Genomic DNA, 18,555 nt, shown 5'->3' on the forward strand with positions numbered 1-18,555 from the left:
CCGCGGGAGCCTCCGGGACGGAGAGGCTGTCGATGCGCCGCGGGAGCCGGGCGGGAGGGAGCCCCCGCGCCGCGCTCGGATTCGGCGGGCGCCCCGCGGAGCAGCAGCCGGACCGGCCCGATGCCCCTGCGCGACCCCGCGGGCAGAGGGGCCGCCCCTTGAGCTGCGCGTGGGGGGCCGGGGACGCGCTGGCCCGTCGCCGGGACCGCCTTCTGGATGCCCCGCCATCGGGGCGCTGGTGCCGTCTGGCTGCTCGAGCTCGGGGTGGCGGAGCGCCGGGGCGTCGGGCGCGCAGGAATGCGCTCTGCAAGGAATGCGCATGCCGCTGCCTCCTGCGCGAGGCGCGGGCATCTCATTGCGCCGAGGCCCTGGCCAGGGAAACCAAACCGGTCACCCAGCGGCTCCCGCGGGAGTGCTTAACGCGAGCCGCCCTCATGAAGACAGCTGCCGGGTGAGCGCCCCTGCATCCCAGGCCAACCCAGAGCCGGAGTCTGCCTGCCGTGGTAAGTCCCCCGACCTGTGCCATGCCGGTGCCCTGCTCCCGCGCCCTCCTGTAGGCGTCCCAGCCGTGGGCAGCAGGGCATGGGAGAGCAGCTAGAGAGAAGGCGCTGCCATGACTGAGAACAGGCAGAGAGCCCCAGAGAGGGGCGCACCTGCATGACCCCATGAAGGGCCCCGGGGCCCCTACAGGCCTCCCAGTTGCCCCCTGGCACCGCATCTCACCCTGGGGACAAGTCTCCTCCACCACCATCACGGTGTTGCAGTCCGGGCTGGGACTGTGGCCACTTCCTGGGGGAGGAAGCCCTTGGCAGTTGCCGTGCAACCAGGGAACAGGTGCCCTGCACGGAAAGTGCTGGTTGCTAAGCAACGGAGGTCCGGACTCCCCTTCCCTCACTCTCAGCTCTGGGGTGTCTGTGTGACTGGCTCAGCAGAAGCATCCTGGTCTGGCACTGAGAAAGTAGCCCCGGCGTGAATGGGCCACCAAGCTGGCTACTGGCAGGGCAGCTGCTGTGGGGGAGGCCAGTCCTAAAACCAGTGGGGAAAGTGCCAGGAAACCGGTGTGATGGGGGTCGAGGAAAGGGGCTGGGCCCTCTGGGACCCCGGGAAGGCAGGAGGCTCTCCCTCCACCCTCAGGGGGCACGTGGCTGTTGCCCATCTCTGGGCCCGGATCAGCTTCGGAGGCAGGAGGGGCAGTCTCTCCCCCAGGCAGCCCCAGCAGAGCCACCTGTGTTCACCTGGCCCCACCTGCCGGGCCCTCCTACTGTCTGAAGGCACCGGCAAAGTGGAAGGCTCGTCTTGCGGTGCCCCCCATGCAGAATGTTCGGGTCGCCGAGTCTGGGTCACCGTTTGGTGCCTCCCTTGGCTCTGGGGTGCCGGGAGCCACTGAGTGAGCGGGGGCTGCACGGGCAACATCGGCCGCATCCCGTCCTGCCCCAGCCCAGGGGGGTTCTTGCCTTCGTGGGGAAGGCAACAGCAGCCCCGGGGGCAGCTCCCGCAAAGCCCCCCTTCTTTTCCTGGTTCTGGGCGTGTGGGGGACAGAGGAGGAGGAGGCCCCCCCAACAGCGCCTTGGTGGCCAGCTGTTGCTCCCGAACCAGCGGCCTGCCAGGCCTCGGGCGAGGCGTGTTTATCTACAGAAAGACGACCGAGCGATGCTGGGTGGCGGCAGCCCTTTTGGCCGAGCGGCAGCGGCTGCCGGGCTTTGACTCAGCGTGCCGGCCTGCGCCGTGGCGAGCTGGGAGCCGCGGCACACTGCGCCCTGCCCCACCCCAGGCCAGCCTGGAGGAAGGCGGCCAGTGCTGGCAGGCCGTCCTCCGCAGAGCAAGCTGCCCAGAGAGGTCCGTGTGACGTGGATGGTGCCACGGAGCGACTGGCCCTGGGGCAGCACCTTGGGACCCGGCCACGTCTCGCACCACCGAATCTGTGTGCACGCAGCTGATTCCAGAGGCGCATCACGTCCCCTGCGGCGGGCCGGCCGCGTGTCCAGGCACAGACCCGCCGGACTCAGCCTCAGCTGTGCTCTAGACTTTGCCGCAACTGGCCTTCTTACCAAGCAAGCCCCCTTCCATGCCCGGGAATCCGTTCGGGGAAGCAGGCAGGTGCTTTTCCTGTGCTGGGAACGGGCACATGCTTTCCAAATGAACAGGGTACGGGGGGCAGGCACTACTGTCTGTGGAGGCCACGAGCGGGGTGAGCAAGATGGGCCCCCCAAGCCCCCAGAAGCGCTGCCATCGGCAAGGGTGGGCCAGTCTCTCAGGGCCGCTCTGCCCAGCAGCCCTCAGGGGGCCGGGCCCCCCCTCCAAGCCCCCCCCCCACCCACCCTGGGAGGCTGCTTCAGAAGCACGAGGCAGGAACTGTGTACAGTGAGAACCATCTTTAATGGGAAAACAGAAATGCACTGCAGGTGCTCGAACGGCCACTACAAGACTATTTCAACATGTACCGGGGCAGGGCTGGCTGCGCGCCGAGGCCGAGGCCGAGGCCTCCACTGCGGTCCTGGGAGCTGGGACTCCGTCGCGCTGCTCCACCCGGCCACACAAACCTACGGGGACCGACTAGTGGGGGGAAGTGCACAAGGGAAAGCTCACATTCCACGCTACTGCAGAGGGAGGTCTGGGTGGGCAGAGCACGGGGTGGGGCGAGCACCGCCGTGTGGGGCGGGGAATGGAGGGGGGCCGTGCTCAGCACCCCGGCGAGCCTTGGGGACCCCCCACCCCCGGCGTCGAGGAGGGAGGCCTGCTGCCCTGCCCCCGCTGCGATGGGGGGCGTGCCTTGCTCCTGAGCCCGGGACCAGCCAGGGGACTGGCCCGCGAGGCCGGGGCAGCAGCCCCTTGGGCAGGACCCAGGTCGGCCGCCCCTGCTCCTCCTGCCCCCGCCCAGGCCCTGTCACTGCGAGGGTCCGCTTGCCCCGGAGGCTGCTCCTCCACGGGGCCCGAGGGGCTCGTGCCCCCTCCCCGTCCGTCCCTCAGCTGCCATTGGGGGGCGCCGAGATTGCAATGGGGAAGGAGCAGCCCCATGTTGGCCCTTCAGCCTGGAGGCTTGGAGATGGGCGGGAGGGCAGGGCGCCTCCAGCTCCTTGAAGAAACAGCCCCGAGCAGGGCAAGGAAGACACTCGGGCCCAGGCTGGCTCGTGGGGGGGCTCCTGCTCCTGCCCCCCCAGTCTAAAGCAGGGCGCTGTGTGCCAGGAACCCATGGGAGCCCTGCCTGGGGGACGCAGGAAGAAGAGGAGCGCCTGCCCAGCGGTGCCCCCTCCCCAGGCATCAGCTGGGAGCGGGCGGGAGGCCGGGTGAGGGGGCGGCCCACGCCTGCCCCCCAGGGCCCCCCCGCCCCCCCACCCAGCCCATCCTCCCCCTATCCTACTGCTAGATACACAGAGCACCTTCGTTTCAGCACAAACACGTCAAAATGCCACTCATCCAAACCCAACGTGCAAAACGGAAAGGGACAGGCGAGGCCCGGCCCCCCGGCCCTGCGCCCTCCCCGGCCAGCCGCCCCCCCCGCGGCCGAGGGGGCCGGGAGGGGCTCGGCCACGCCCCCCGCCTCATCCCTGTGGGGCCGCGTGGCGCTGCCGGCGTGGTGGCTCCGGTGGAAGGCGTGGCTGCCGCGAGGGCGCGGGTGGCGGCCAGGCGTGCGGGGGGGCGATGGCGTCCTTAGTTGGGGGACAGGTCAGCGGGGCAGCTACCAAATGCCGCTAGACCTGCCTCCGGGGGGAGCGAGAATCCGGGCCGAAGCTCGCTTTGGAACATGGTCATCGATCTGAGAACCTGCGGCGAGAGAGGCGGGAGGGAGGGGGCCGGTCAGAGGTGGCTGGGGACCCGTGGGGCACGTCCCGCCCCCCCAGGGAGCCCAGGGAGCGGGGCACAGCGCCCCCACCTTCCTCCCAAAGAGGCACCAGCTCTTTTAAGCCCCCCCCCCCCCCGCATGCAGCAAGGCCCCAGAAGTTCCAGCAGGTGGGCAAGCGGTGGCGGCGGCGGCGTGGGCTGGCAAGAGAAAGCGAGAGGATGCAGCGCAGCAGCAGGCAGGAGAATGTGGCCGGAGGGGAGGGCGGGAAGCGTGGCCCGGGGCCGCCCCGTGCCCTCCCCCTGCGCCCCGCCGGGCCCAGACCGCCGAGGGGGCCCTGCTCCGCCTTTGCAGCGGGCTTCCCGGGCACAAGAGGCCCCCGGCCCACGAGGAGCCGGGCTTCAGGGTGGTCCCGCTGGCCCATTCCTTTGGACTGGCTCCGTGTGAAGGGAGCTTTTCACATTTCCTAAGGCAGGCTGCCTCGGTCGCCGCCTCTCCGGCAATAAGCGAGGCAAGCTGAATGGGTGACCGAGTGGAGAGAGGCAGCCTAGCAGCCTCACCTCTGGGCTGGACAGAGCGGACCGTCCGCTTGCCCCCCCCCCCCGCAAGACCAGCCAGAAGGGATTCTCACTGCCCCGTCACAAGCTCCTGCCCCGAGGCCCCTGCGCCCTGCACTGCAGGGTGGATCCCACAGAACGGGGCCCCTGAACCCAACGGGCCTCACGTGCGGGCGTGGGCCCCACCCCACGGCACACCAGTGAACGTGCGGCAGCCAGCCAGTGTGGGAAGTGGGGGCCAGCAGGCGCATGGGCGCAAGCAGCACGCGTGCTTCCGAAGTAATGCGCAGAGCAGCTGCGGGGAACTCTGCACCCCGGGGCCTTTCAGCCTCGGCTGAGGCCAAGACCACAAACAGGTCCCCCCTCCCCCCCACTGGTGTCCAAAGGTGCTTCCCAGGGCATGCACCCCACGGCCTTGGAGAGGAGGGTTATGCCTGGACCAGGAGGGAGGGGAGCTGCCCCCCTCCAGCTCCACACCAGGCCCCAAGGCCGCTCGCGTGTCCGCGCTGCCCCGCAGGACCTCGTCCGCCTCTCGGGAGACTTCTGGACTTGTCTCTGCCTTGGGGAGCGCCGTGCTGGAGAGCCTCACAGGCCCACCAGGGAGGCCTTTCTGAGGGAAAGCTGGCTGCATCTCGTCCGGCGCACACCGTCTCGTCCGGCGCACACCGGCGCTTCCAGGCTGGCCTGCAGGCGCACGAGCGCGGCTGCCTGCTCCCACAGCAGGGCTCATGGCACGGGCCAGAGCTTGCCACTTCTGGGCCAGCGCTGGAGCCGCCGCATCTTCGGCCCGCTTAGAGCACTGATGCCACCCGCGGCCGTTTGCGTCCAGGGGACCTTCCGGCTGGCGGGCGGCTGCGCATCTCCGGGGAGCTGCCGCTGCGGGCAGTATAGCAATGAAATGGGGGGGGGGGGGGCTGCCCAGCGATTTCCTCCCCAGGGACGCAGGGCAGGCTGGCCTCCTCCATCTCCACTGTTGGGTGGCTTCCAGAGCGGGCGTCACTGCTCTTCGAGTTGCTACTACGCAAATCTGTCCCGCTGAAGCGGTGCTTCTTCCTGTAAGCGGCCTCAGACCAGCCGCTAAGGAACGTGTGACCCACGTGCAGCCAAGCGACCCTCGCGCAACGCCATGGCCAGGCCAGGCCAGGCCCTGCACACCGCCCGGTTCCCTGCTCCCCTCTGGCCCCCTCCTCTCCATCCCTGACTGGCACGGAGACCCACCGGCAGGACGGCTACCCAAGCCCAGCAGGCGAGGCGAGGCGGGGCGAGGCAGGAAGGGTTGGCCCTGCAGGCGGCGAGGGGGGCCTGGGCTGTGACGGAAGCAGAATGGGGGGAGGCGAGGGGGCAGGGAGCGGGTCCTGGTCCTGGTCCGGTCCCGGTCCCGGTCCCGGTCCCGGTCCCGGCAGGGAAGGGCTGCTAACCTGCAGGGCGGGCAGGGACGGCCGGTTTGTCCAGGCCTCCTGCGAGAAATTGTGTGCAAGGCTGGCGCCTGGGGTGGGGGATTTGTGGGGGGCAGAGACGGGGCGGGGTAGAGCGGGGGCTGCAGCTGGCGTGGGGTGAGGGGCAGCATATCCCCCCACTCTGGCGTCCTCCCCACAGAAGCCCCGCTCCAGCCCCTTCTTACCGGAAAGGCTGAACCCGGACTCATGGAGGTCCCGCATGCCCCCGTGCCTCGTGGCAGGTCGGGTGGGGGTGTCTGCAAGTGGCGTCCCCGTCTCTTTTTTCCCGGCGTGCACGACCACGGCCACGTCCCCCAGGTATGGGGTGCGGTCCACGCCCTTAAGCTTTAAACTCTAATCAAAGCGAATACACAAATAAAAGTTAACTGCCGGCCCCTCCCCAAAGTGCTCCCCCTGGAGACTCGGGAGACTGGGGTGGGGGGAGACAGCGGCTGCTGGGGGGATTGGGCAATGCAATGGGGGGCTGCCCTGTCCGGGGTGCCGGATCGCCAGGTGCCCACGGCGCCTGTGCCGACCCACCTGGGCATGAGCTTCCGGCCTGCAGGGCACAGATCCGGCTGGGCCCGGGAGGCCCGCCTGCTGCCCTCCCCAGGAGGAGTCCCCGACCCCCCTGCCTGCCGGCCGCCCGCCAGAGCCTGCCACGTGCCGGGGCTCTGCCTTCCTGCCCTGCCCTCCCCTCCCACACGTGTCCCGCCGGCTCCCTGCCTCACACGCCTGCCTGGTTCTCCTCGCCTCCCACGGCCCCCAAGACTCCCGCCTGCACAGCCTCGCCCCGGGGCTTTGGCGGGGGGCCTGCGGAGGCGCGCGCAACCGCATGGCCGAGGGGCGCACTCGCAGAAACGGCGGCAGAGCCGGACCACGGCCCCTGCCGGCCAGCCGTCTTCCTCGGACAGGAGCTCCTCTGCGTAGAGCGGAGCGCTGCGGGTTCAGAGCGGCGGCTGACGGCCCGCTCCCTCCTGGCTGGCTGCCCCCCAGACGGCCTGCCCCGTCGCCCGTCCTCCCGGCTTGTGGTGGCCACGCACGGGAGGGAAGTGGCCCGCCCTCCTTGCCCCCAGGCATCGCCGCCCCACCGGTGGGGGCCTGGAGCGGTGCTGCTCCTCGGACAAAAGGGCTGCGCAAGAGCGAGCCACGACCCGCCGGGCCGGTTCTGCACTCGCGCCGCAGTCCCAGGCACAGCGGGGCATGCGCCTGCCCGGAGCAGCCTTCCCCGTCCCGTCCCGTCCCGTCCCCGTCCCCGTCCCCCTCCGACGCCAAGCCCAGCCCTGCTGCTGTGCCAGCTCTGGACAGCGGCACACTTCCCGGGGGGCGAGCCCCAGCCCCACGGCAGACCCCCTCTGCACCCTCCTCCTCCTGCCAGGGGCCCTCCGCATGGCACTGCCCACGGCGGGCTTCTGGCCCCCTCAGAACCTCCTCGGAGCAGCCCAAAGGGCCGCCCGCCCCACTGCCGCCATCCTGCCCAGGCGGTGCCGAGCCTGGTGCCGCGGCTGTGGCAGGGAGGGGTGCTGGGGGCTCCCTCCAGCCCCGGCCAGCCGCTGCAGTACCTTTTCTCGCTGCACCAGTTTCTTGTACACGGAGTCCGGAAAGGAGCGGAGTGGGCAGAACTTGCCGGTGCCCTCGGCACACATGAAGACGCCGTTCTCGTAGACGACGCGCCCGTGGCTGATGGTGACCAGTGGCACGCCGTGGCAGCGCATGTTCTCGTACAGGTTCATGTCGCCCCCCTGCACCTGGGTGCTGGCTGAGATGGTCCTGGGGGGGAGCAGCGGCACTCAGCGCCCGTGGGGCAGTGGCCCGGGTCCCTCCCAGGAGCCCAGTGTGTGGGGGGGGCTCTGGGGAAAGGCAGAGGGGAGCCACAAAACCTGCCCAGCCACCCACGCCCCCCCAGCATCTCTGCCACCTGGTCAGCCAGGCCCAGCGCAGAGTGGCGCAGCTGCTGGGGGGTTTCGAAGATGGCACATCATCGCGCGAGCCCTTTCCACGCTGTTTAAACCGTAGTTTCATTTTCATACAAGACAGTCAGCTCCTCCTGAGGCCCTACTGCTGCAGATAGGGCACAAACATATCGGCTATCAAGAAGTGAATTCACATCATCTTCAGTGGTGTTTTAATGCTACCATCTATGTTGTTTTCTTTTCGCCTTTATGGTGTCAACCCTCTTTTGAAATAAAATTTTGTGAGTAAAAAAAGGATCCCTGGAACGGGACTGAAGGCCTGCTGCAGCTGGTCGGCTCGTAAAAGCCTCGCCCAGGGTCCCAATCCCAGAGCAGCAGTGCAAAGTGCCGCGTGAGGACAGAAGGGCCACTTCCACACCAGGCAGTGACACGGGGGCAGAGGGGGCCTCCTGGGCCATCGGGTCTGACCCCCGCTCCGCCCCGACGGCTCTTTCTCGAACAGTGTATGGGGACGCTAAAGGGGCAGCTCCACCTGCCCCTTTAACTGGGCATCGTTCCCGAGGGGCCACAACCCCTCCGGGGACTGAGCCCGAGTGGCATTCCGGAAGCGCGACTGAGGGGTCTGCCCTTCGCTCGCTCCTCCCCGGCAATATGCCGCTCGGCGCTCACGCCTCGGCGGCGGCGGCAGGCCCTGCTCACGTGAGTCAGGCTGGCAGAAGCATCGCTGAGCCCGAGTCCTGCCCCTCTGGGGGCCTGGGTCCAAGTGGAGCGCGAAGGCATTGGCAGCCAGCGAAACACACCTCCCACTGACCCAAGCGGGAATCAAAGCAGCCAGCAATCCCACGGGAAGCCCCCGCCCCGCAGCGGGCCCTGTTTCTGCACTGCAGCCGGATGGGCAGCCCAGCTTGGCTCACCCAGACGTCCCCCGTTCGTGCCTCCTGGCAGCACTCCTCCGCTCCCGGTCCCAGGCCGACAGCCCAGGCCGTGCGGCAGAACAGCACACGGCTTGGATGCACGAGCGATCCGAGAGCCCGAGCGCCTGGCGAGCGCCCCCGGCAGCCGCTGGGAAATGAGCCCCCCATGCTGGGCAGGCAGCGCCCCTCATGCCGGCTGCGGCCGCTGCTGGGGCACCGACGGAGGCCACTCGGGGACTGACTGGGGAGACCGGTCACGCATGAGGGGAGGGCCACAAACGCGCCACGGGACCGAGTCCGACGGCACTCCTCCCACCCGCCACGCAGCCCCCCCCACGTACTTCGTGGCCTCAGGGTCCCACACAACCACGTCCGCGTCGGCCCCGGGGACAATGCGGCCCTTGCGAGGGTAGAGGTTGTGGATCTTGGCGGCGTTGGAGCTGGTGATGGCGACAAAGCGGTTCTCGTCCATCTTGCCCCCCACCTGCGGGGCCAAAAGCGAGGGGGGTCCATCCCGGCACCAGGCTGCCGGCTGGGCACGGGCACCCAGCCCCTGCCAGAGGGCGGTGGCAGCTGGGGCCAGGGTGTGGGGCTAGCAGGCCTGAGCTAGGAACAGGGAGGTGGCACTGGGGAAGGGCGGCCTGCCCGGGGGGGCAGCTCCTCAGCGCTGGGGGGGCCCGCTGCAGGAGGCCTCCCTCGCGTGCAGGTGGGACCTGGCCACGGCCTCTGCTTCTGCGGCCAGAGCAACCGCCCCCCTTCTGCAGCACGGCCACCGATGGGGCACGCGCCCCACAGCCTGGCATGTCCTTCGAGGCCTCCGCCAGAAGGAAGGCCACCACGAGTCCCCCCCCCCCTCCGGCCCCCAGGAAGCAGGCCGCCTCGGGCTCCAGCCAGGCACGCCCTGGGCTGGCCTGATGCGACACACGGGGCACAAGCCGCATGCCTTCCCGGCCATCGGCCACTGCTTGCCCTCCCCGCGGGCCCGAGGGCCCCCTTGCCACTGCCCCCCGTGCCCGGAGGCCCCGTGGCCCTTTCCACCAGCAGGGGTGCAGCACCGTGCGGCCAGCAGGGTCCCCAAAACCACGGCCGGCCTGCCGGGACACCTGCCCCCCTAAAAGACACTGACAGCAGGTTCCCCCTCATCCCGGGGCCAGCCTGCTGTGGCGCGTTCGGAGAGCTGCCCTTGGGTCGGGGCGAGGCGAGCCGAGTCTTCTGGGCCGGCCCCTGCCTCGCCTCCCCTCGCCCGGCCACGGCCGCACGTACCACGCCGCGCTCCCAGATGACGGCCATGCGGTCCTGCACGCCACTGACGCCGTGGGGGATCTTGGTGAAGTCCTCCTTGCCCAGCGCCTTCTGCTTGCTGGTGAAGGGCCGGTGGTCGGAGGCCACGGTGTTCAGGGTGTCGCTGGGGGGAGGGGGCGGAGAGGTGGGTGGCGGGGGTGGGCTGGCCCCTCTCCCCCCTTGCCCAGCTGCCCTCCCGGCCCCCGCCCGAGCCTCCCGCTGGCAGCCGCTCCCCCGCCCCCCCGCCCCGGGGGCCCTTACTTGGCCAGCAGGCTCATGAGGTAGGCGGAGGTGTTGGTGTCCAGCCGCAGGGGCGGCACAGTCACGTAAGCCGCCGCGTGGGACCAGTCCTGGTGGTAATAGTGCAGGCCCGTCAGCGTGGCGTGGGCCGTGGTGGTCTCCGCGTACACCACCTTCCCTGCGGGAGGAAAGCGGAGGGTGCTCAGGGGGCGCCTGGGGGCTGAGCCCCCCGGGAACGCCCTGGGCCGCAGCAGAGGCGGGGTGGGTGGCCGGAGCCGTCTGGCCGTGCGCAGCCACCACAGAAACCTCTGCCGGGCCCTCTCAGGCCAGGCCAGGCCCCGCCGATGATGCCGGCCACTCCTTGTGGCAGCTGGTGGGAAGGGGAGGGCCGGGTCCTGACCCTCCCTCCAGGCGTCCAAGGAGATGGGCTGTCCCCTCGCACAGGGCAGTGCCGCAGAAGGCCCGCCCCCAGGGCCCGGGGGGCGGCCCCACCTTGCATCTTGGCCGCAGCGATGACATCTCCGGCCGCCATGCTGGAGACGTTGACCAGGTAGACCGGGCAGTGAGTCTGCCGAGAGAGGAGGACGGGAGGCGTCAGGCCCGTGGGGGGCCACGGCCCCCCTGCAGCTGCCCTGGGCAGCCCGTGCAGGAGTGGGGGGCAGGCAGGAGGCAGCTGCGGGGGCCCGCGCACGTGGGGTCGGGTGGGCGGCTGCTCACCCGGTTCGCGATGGTGATGACCCGATGCGTCGCTTCAGCCTCCAGCTGCAAATGGAGCACGAGAGGGATTTATCGATCAGCTTACGGATTACCACGTGACACTCGTGTGCCTGCAGATGAAGCCCGGAGCCGGCCCGGTCGGGGGCCCCGGGGCAGGGGCCCACGTGCTCCAACGGGTCCTTGGCCGCTCCCTGCCCCGCGACCCCAATGGCAGTAAGGGCAGAGGCAGCGCGCCTTGGCCACCGGCACCGAGCGGGCCGCAGACGGGGGGACCCGGGGCTCCCTCGGGCCAAGCGCACACTGCGCTGCTCCGGCTGTTTTGGGGGTGCCCCTGCCACGGCCAGCCTCCACCGCCTCGGAACGGCTCCCCGAACTCCGGCAGGGGCTGCCGACACGGCCTCTGGCCGAGAAAGCAGTGCCCGCCCAGCCCGCGTCCTCCGCATCTTCCGGCTCCCTCCGCTCTGCCCTGCCCCGGCAGCAGAGGGAGCCCCTCCTCCCGGCGGTGGCAGTGCCCCCGAGGCCCTGCCTGCCCTCCAGTGGGGGCAGCCTTACCTCCTCTGGCCGGCTGATCTCAATCCCCTCTGGACCAGTGATGCCCAAGTCCAGGGCCTCCCTGGCCCCCTGTGGGAAGAAGCAGGGTGGGGGGTGAGTCCGCCGCGCCCCAACAGGGGGCATGTCTTTGTTGCTCCTGCGGGCCCTGGGGCTTGGCCGTGAGCCAAGGCCAGTGGCCAGGGAGGTGCCGAGCCTTCTGGTGCCACCCCGCAGCCAGGCCGACAAAGGAGACGGGTGCTCCGGTCGTGCGGAGCACACCCCCTTTCCCGGAGCTTCCCCGCGAGCACGGGCGAGGGGGCCCTGCGGGGACCTCCAAGGAGCCGGGACAGGACGGATCAGATTGGGCAGCAGCTCCGCGAGGCGCAGGCCTGGCACCCTTCCCAACATGGGGCATGCCAGGGGCGCTTGGCGGAGGGGCAGTGCCCAGGACAGGCCCACAGCTGGGCGGCCCCGCTGCCCTCCCCCGAGCCGCTCACCTCCGCCACCAGCTCGCCGTTCTCGGCGTGGACGCGGGCCACGGCGCCGATGTCCTTGCAGGCGCGGAAGACCTGGTAGAGCTCGCTGTCGCGCAGCATATACACGTCCTTGTAGGTCATGAACATCTGGAAGGAGTTGACGCCCTTCTCCCGCACCAGGGTCTCCATCTCAGCCTTCACCTGGGGCAGCGACGGAGCAGCCATGAGGCCCGCCCGGCACGGCCCGGCACGGCTGCGAGGGGCCCGGCCCCCACGCGCACGGCCCGGCGGCCCGGAGCAGGAGCGGCGCAAGTGTCGCACGTCGCGCTGCCCAGTCCGGACCGCCGGCATCGAGGGCTGCCCTCCCGGACGCCCAGCACCTCTGGCGTGCCGAAGCCGAAGCCGAGCCTCCTCCTCCCAGGCAGAGCATTTGGCAACCGGGACAAGGACCCGGCCGTCCAAAGCCCTGATCCGAAGCTCACGTGGCACGTCTGAGAACGTAAGAGCCGCCCTGCTGGATCAGGGCCGGGCTCTGCCACACGCAGCACTTCAGGCACGCGGGGGTTTAATATTATGGGGAGGAGGAAAAACGTCTCCGTCTCCACTTTTGCCACACCGTGGACTGTTTCGAACGCCTCCGCCACGTCTCCTCTTCCTCGCCCTTTCCTAAGGGGAGCAGTCCCCGCTGCCCTGGCCGCTCCTCAAAGGGGGGCTGCTCCACGGAGTGACCCATCAGAGGACCCCTCCCCCCCAAGGCCTCCCTTTTATTCCATGACTGCTCAGTTTGCTCGGGAGCCTGTGGTGAGCCGTCTGGAAGTCCAAGCAAGCCGTGTCCATTGGGCCACCCATCCACGTGTCCACTGACACTCCCAAAGGGCTCTAGGAAAGAGGATCGAGGGAAGGAACCCGTGGACGGCCCCCCCAGGAGCTCAGGCCATCGAGGGGGGCGGCACACCGGTCTTGTCTGCAGAACATTCCCTCCCAGGTCGCAGCCCTGCATCTCTTGCGGCTGCTGGGAGAGGCCGCTGCCTGAAGCCTGCCGCATCCGTGGTCCTTGACCACAGAGGCCCGTGGACTGCAGCTCCTGTGGCCTTCCCACCAGCACGGCCAATCACTGGTGGTGGTGCTGGGAGCTGTGGTCCGGGGCCAGCAAAAAGCTGGGGTCCCCGTGGTTGGGAGCCATCGGCACGCAGCTCGTGGGCCAGCAGCTCTGCTGGGCTCCCCCCCAGCCACCGGCGCCGCCACCACACCAGGACGTGGGAGCACACCGGACGCCTGGGCGAAAGGCTGGACGTGTCTGGGCCAGCCAACGCCAGGCAAGGCGGGCCCGGCCCCAGGCTCGGCCCAGGCAGCTCCGGGCTTCCCCCACCCTCTGCAGCCCCCTCACCTTCGGCGCCCACCAGGTGATGCCCATGTGCAGGGCGTAGTCGCAGCACACCCTCGGGTCGGCCAGGCCGCGGCACTTTTCGTAGGCGTCCAGCAGCGAGGCATCCTTGTCCGGAAGCACGTGCCCGATCACCATGGTGGTGCCCCCCACGAGGGCAGCCTGTGCGGGAGAGAGAGTGCCTGGGCTCGCGGGGTCCCTGCTCCGGCCCGCTCAGCCTCCCGCCACCCGCCTTCACAGAGCACGGCGCACTGCGCTGAAATGGTCCAGCAGAACCGGCGCGCACTTCCAGCACTTGGGCTGCCAGGCTGCAAGGCCCAAAGCGTCCGGACAGCCCAGCGGGCCTGGCGAACTGAGGGGTCTGCGGCGGGCGACGGGCCGACAGACGCTAGGCTGGAGAAGGGCTGAGCTGCCCTCCAGAAAACGGCTTCCGAGTCGAGTCAAAGCGATCACCTGCGTGCAGGACACGGGGACCCCGAGTTCGCCCGAAGGAGCGAACCATGTGGAGGGCACGGAGGGGGGCTTTCCTCCCCTTCCTCCCATGAGGCAAACGGGGCACAAAGGAAGCGCCGGAGGGGCACACAGCTTGGCCACCGCCCCACCCCAGGCCGCGGCGGCCTTGCGGGGTGGCTTTAGCCTGCTCCCTTTCAGAGGGAGGGCGGACAGGCACAGCCCCCCCCCCCAGGAGCTGCCCAGCACAGTGCTGCAGGCGGAGGCCCCCCAAAGGGCCCCACGGTTGGTTTCCGCTTCTGGGCAAGCATGGCATCATGGAGGAGTGGAGTTGGAAGGGGCCTGAGGCACACGCTGGCTTCCGGAATACGTTGTGGCTTGATCTGGTCTAGGACACTTGCTTGTCTTTCCGGCAGTCCAAGGTATTTTGATGGCATCAGCTGCCTCCCTGGCAGCCTCCTTCACTGTCCAATTTTCACACACATACACAGCCGTCAGGAGTACAAGAGGGCGGGTGATGCTGGCTGGGGCCTCCAGTGACGCATCCGTACACTTGATGCTCTTTTCTAGTCCCTTCACGGCTGCCCTTCCAAGTCTCCGTCTTCGCAGTCCCCCTTTCAGTTATGACTGAGTCAAAGTATGGAAAATCATTCACCATTTCAATTTCTTCATTGTCGAGCGTGAAGTTCTGAAATTCCACTGAATTCATGCCTTTTGTTTTCTTCTTATTCACCTGCAGCCCTGCTTTCGCACGTCCTCTTTCCCTTTCACCAGGAGCCGCTTCAAGGCACTGCTGCTTTCTGCCAGTCATGTGGGGTCATCTGCTTCTCTTAAAATATTGATGCATCTTCTGCCAATTTCCACGCCTTCCTCGGATTCTAAACCAGCTTTCTGCATACAGCTAGGGAGATAAAATGCCCTTTTGTCCAATGCATTTGCCTACGGAAACGTCACACACTTCCCACTCCATACAGGGATGAATTCTTGCTTGCAACACCTTGAGCATCACCTGGCTTGCTTGGAAACGGGGGCTATGGGCATCTCCTTCCTCGGAGACCAGAAAATATATCGAACCTCTCGCGTGGGCCATGGTTTTGTTCTCCGTACTTGGCATTTTCTTGTTAGGGTTTAGACTGAGTCGGTCTCTGCAGCCTGGAATAATCTGCTGGCACCCTCTCTACTCTGCCTGGTTCTTTCCTTCCAGGCGCTTTCAGAGCCGGCTCTTCCGCACAGGATTCTCGCTTGAAGGATTCCCTCTTTTGTGCAGCTCTTCGGAGTCTTCTTTGCACTTCCATTATTTTCTCCTGGTTGGACAGGAAGGACCCTCTTGGTCTTTCAGCATTCCTATTCTAGGTTTTGGACTTTCTTTGATACCTTGGTTGTTCTGAAAGAGGTCTTGCATTTTTCCTCTTTTGCTGTTCCGGTCCATTTCCCGGCACGGGCAATTGCAGTACCTTGATTTTGCTTCTAGGTGATACTGCGGGAAAGTTGCATTCGGGATTCTGGGTCTTGTTACTGCCACGGTCGGCTTCTCCCCTGCTCTTAGCAATTGCATTTCTTCGGTCCTCCCTCTAGGATTATTCTTTCTTCTCACTGCAAGAATTGTCTTTTGGCATCCTTCCCTAATCACAGGATCACAGAATCCTAGAACAGTAGAGTTGGAGGGGGCCAGGAAGGCCATCAGGCCCAACCCTCTGCTGGTGCAGGACACCAATTCCTGTCCAGCCTCGCCTTGAATGTCTCCAGTGGGGGAGAGCCCCCCACCTCTCCAGGCTGCTGGTCCCACTGCCGAATTGCCCTGACAGTGTCTGTTTTAAAAAGCCCTTCTCCAGTCGTCTGGCACTTCTCCTGTTTCCCAAGATTATCGAAGAGAATAGCCAGTGGTTCTGAGAGTTCCTCCACCAGCTCTCTTATGACCCTCTTATGACCATCTCTCACATCCAGCTTGTACTTCCTCTTTGTTGTTGATTTCCTTGTGGGAGAAGACTGAGGCGACGTGGGAACTGAGCACCTCTGCCTGTTCCCTGTCGCCTGTTATCGCTCTGCCACCCACTCTGAGTAGCTGGACACCCTCCTCTTCCTCACGTCCTTTGTTCCGGATGGTGCTGAAGAAGGCCTTCCTGCTTTTCTTAGCATCCCTCGCTGTTCTTAGTCCATTTCCCGCTCCAGCCTCCCTGATGCCGTCCCTGCAGTTCCTTGCTCTTTGCTCCCTTCGTGGCCTGGCCCTGCTTCCACCTCTGCAGATCTGCTTTTTTTCCTTTCAGGCTGTCGCTCACCTTTTCGTGGCGTCACGTGGGCTTCCTCGGCTGTCTCCTCTGCTTTTTTCTTGTTGGAATTGTTTGCAGCAGTGCTTGCAGAATCTTCTTTTCCAGCTCTCTCGGACTCCCTTTCCCGTACGAGTGAGTGGCCGTGGGTTCTTCAAAGCTGGCTTTCCTGAAGTCCGGGGTGCATGTTTGGCTGCAGTTAACCTTCGTCTCCTTTATCTTTGAGAATTCAGGCATCGCATGGTCACTTCCCCCCAGGGTTCCCGCGGCTGCTATTTTGTCCACGGTTATCTCTGTTAGTTTTAAATCGAGGATAGCTGATCCTCTCGTCGCTTCTTCGGTCTGCCTCTGGAGGAAGTTGTCGGCAACACATGTCAGGAATCTCTTGGAGGGGCCATGTTTGGCAGAAATTTTGCCCCAGCATGTATCAGAGAAACGGAAGTCCCCCGTGATGACTATATCATTCTTCTCCGAAATGCTGGCAAGTTGCTTTTTGAAGAGATTCCTCACCTGTCAAAGCAATATGACAGTGGAGCCACCCGCCTGGAGAGGGTGTGGGCTCTCCCGCACTGGAGACGCCCCTGCCAAACTCCTGCCGGCTCTCCGTGCTCGCCTGCTGCTAGGAGCTTGGCTGCTCGCATCCCGGAAGCCTGGCCCAGGTGGGGCAGGTCTAGTTTCATAGAACCATAGAGCTGGAAGGGGCCGAGAAGGCCCTCGTGTCCAGCCCCCTGCCCAGCGCAGGACTCCAAGGTAAGCCATACCTCTCTGTCCAGCTGCCTCTTGAATGCCTCCAGGGTGGGGCAGCCCACAGCCTCAGGCCCCCAGTCGGCTCTTCTCCAGTTCCTTCCATCTCTCCTCCTGGGGCTTCGGTTCCAGTCCCAGGTCATACTTGTGGCCCCCTCTGAGCCCCTTCCAGCTTGTCTGCATCTTTCTTCGACTGCGGTGCCCAGAACTGGGCACAGGACTCACAAAGTGCTGCATGAGGGGGGAACTAGGACTTCACATGAATTGGAAACGACACTTCTGTTCATGCCAGCTAAAATAGCATTTGCCCTTTCTGTAGCCGCATCACACTGTTGGCTCATCTCCAGCCTGCGATCTGCAACCCTTCCAAGGCCCCTCTCCCTCGCAGCATCGTCGAGCCAAGTATTCTCCGTCTCGAAACGATGCGTTTGGTGTCTTTTCCTAGGTGCAGAACTTGGGCTTGTGTGCCTACTGGGTTTTGTTGTTGTTTGCAGTCAGGTTGTCCAGCCTATCAAGATCCCGAGTCTCCCAGGCGTTCGCAATCTCACCTGGTTTGTGCCATCTGCAACTGGATAATCATTCCTTGCACTTCCTCACCCAAGTCTTTAAAGAAAATGTCGAAGAGCACCGACTGCGCCAGGACTGAACCCCGCAGCACCCCACCTGCTGCCCCCGCACCCCACTGGAGCCGTGCCATTGAGGACCACGCTTGGCTGAAGTCGGGGGGTTATGCCCACAGCACTTTCAGATGGCTACGAGACAGGGCACCCAACCAGGAAAGGAACCGGATTAGTGAAGTGAAAAACCGTCGGTCAAACTCATGGAAATGCATATGAAAGTTTTCCCCTCTGCGAAAAAACTTTTAAAGGAAAGCCAAGGTGACAAAAGGCGGCAATGCCATCAAGACGCTTTTTCTTTTGCACTGGAAGAGGCAAAGCTATTTAACCTGTCAGATGTGGACGGAGTGAAGGGGGCCGGGGCCGGGTGTGGGGCTGCCTCTCCCTCGGCCAGGGCTCCAGCCCCTCCTCACTCTGCGAGGCCCTCAGCGTGCGGCCATGCCCCTTTTGCGTGAGCGCAGGACGGGCTCGCCAGGCCAGCCCAACACGCTGCCCCGGGGCAGCCGCTGCACACGCACGCATCCCGCTGTGGGGCTTGGCTCCGGGCCGCAGGGCAGGGGCCCGGCCTGTGCCTGGTGCCCCCTTCCAGAGCGAGGTGCCGGCCTTGCGGAGCCCCACGCAGCCCTGGAAGCGGGGCCACGGGGGCAGCCATGGCTGGGCGAGCCACCCTCGCTGGGAGGGGTCGCCCTTGTAACTGGCAGGGAGCTGGACAGTGGGGGAAGGGGCCCGCCCGGGCTGTGGGGGGAGGCTTCCGTGCTCTGGAATCACGGCCAGCCCCCCCGCCGTGCCTTCGGGGGGCCGAGCCCCCTCCCTCCCCCTCTGCTCCCCGGCAGATCCCTCGCGAGGGGGGCCAGGCCTGCCGCCCCCTTCCGCCCCCCCCCCATCGTCCCGCGGGGGCGGCAGGCGATCGCCGCCACCACAGAGCCAGCCCCACCGCCTTCAGCACCGGCGGCCGGCCGCTCCCTGCGGGGGGGGGGGGGCACAGCGAGCGGCCGGGGGGGGGGCGCTCCGGGCTGGGGCTGAGCCACGGGGTGGGGGGCTCTGCCTCCCTCCCCAGGGATCGCCTACCCCATCCCAGACCAGCCTGTGGGGGCCACGAGCAGCTGCCCCGGTTCCTCCGAGCCAGGCCCCTCTGTTCCACCAGGGGGGCCCGGCAGCTGCGGGGGGGGGGGGGGCATGGCGGCCTCGCCCAGGCTGTCCCCCCCCCGGGCCCCAGCTGCATGACCCCCCCGTCAGGGCTGTGCCCCACATCG

The 18,555-nt window shown here is 66.8% G+C and overlaps 1 protein-coding gene across 1 annotated transcript in view; it reads right to left on the reverse strand.

The window, feature by feature from the left end:
• Positions 1–3,676: 3,676 nt before the first annotated feature.
• Positions 3,677–18,555, reverse strand: part of DPYSL5 (dihydropyrimidinase like 5) — a 19,108-nt gene continuing 4,229 nt past the window's right edge. The window contains exons 2-12 of the mRNA XM_044421092.1: positions 13,231–13,389; positions 11,865–12,044; positions 11,389–11,457; positions 10,837–10,881; positions 10,612–10,687; positions 10,141–10,297; positions 9,862–10,003; positions 8,940–9,082; positions 7,334–7,541; positions 5,957–6,125; positions 3,677–3,762 (exon numbers count right to left, since the gene is read on the reverse strand). Of these exons, the coding sequence (XP_044277027.1) occupies positions 3,677–3,762; positions 5,957–6,125; positions 7,334–7,541; positions 8,940–9,082; positions 9,862–10,003; positions 10,141–10,297; positions 10,612–10,687; positions 10,837–10,881; positions 11,389–11,457; positions 11,865–12,044; positions 13,231–13,389 (1,434 nt within the window). The remainder of the gene's footprint in view (positions 3,763–5,956; positions 6,126–7,333; positions 7,542–8,939; positions 9,083–9,861; positions 10,004–10,140; positions 10,298–10,611; positions 10,688–10,836; positions 10,882–11,388; positions 11,458–11,864; positions 12,045–13,230; positions 13,390–18,555) is intronic.

This window comes from Varanus komodoensis, unplaced genomic scaffold (assembly GCF_004798865.1).
Source record: "Varanus komodoensis strain SLA01 unplaced genomic scaffold, ASM479886v1 scaffold114, whole genome shotgun sequence".
Taxonomy (NCBI): domain Eukaryota; kingdom Metazoa; phylum Chordata; class Lepidosauria; order Squamata; family Varanidae; genus Varanus; species Varanus komodoensis.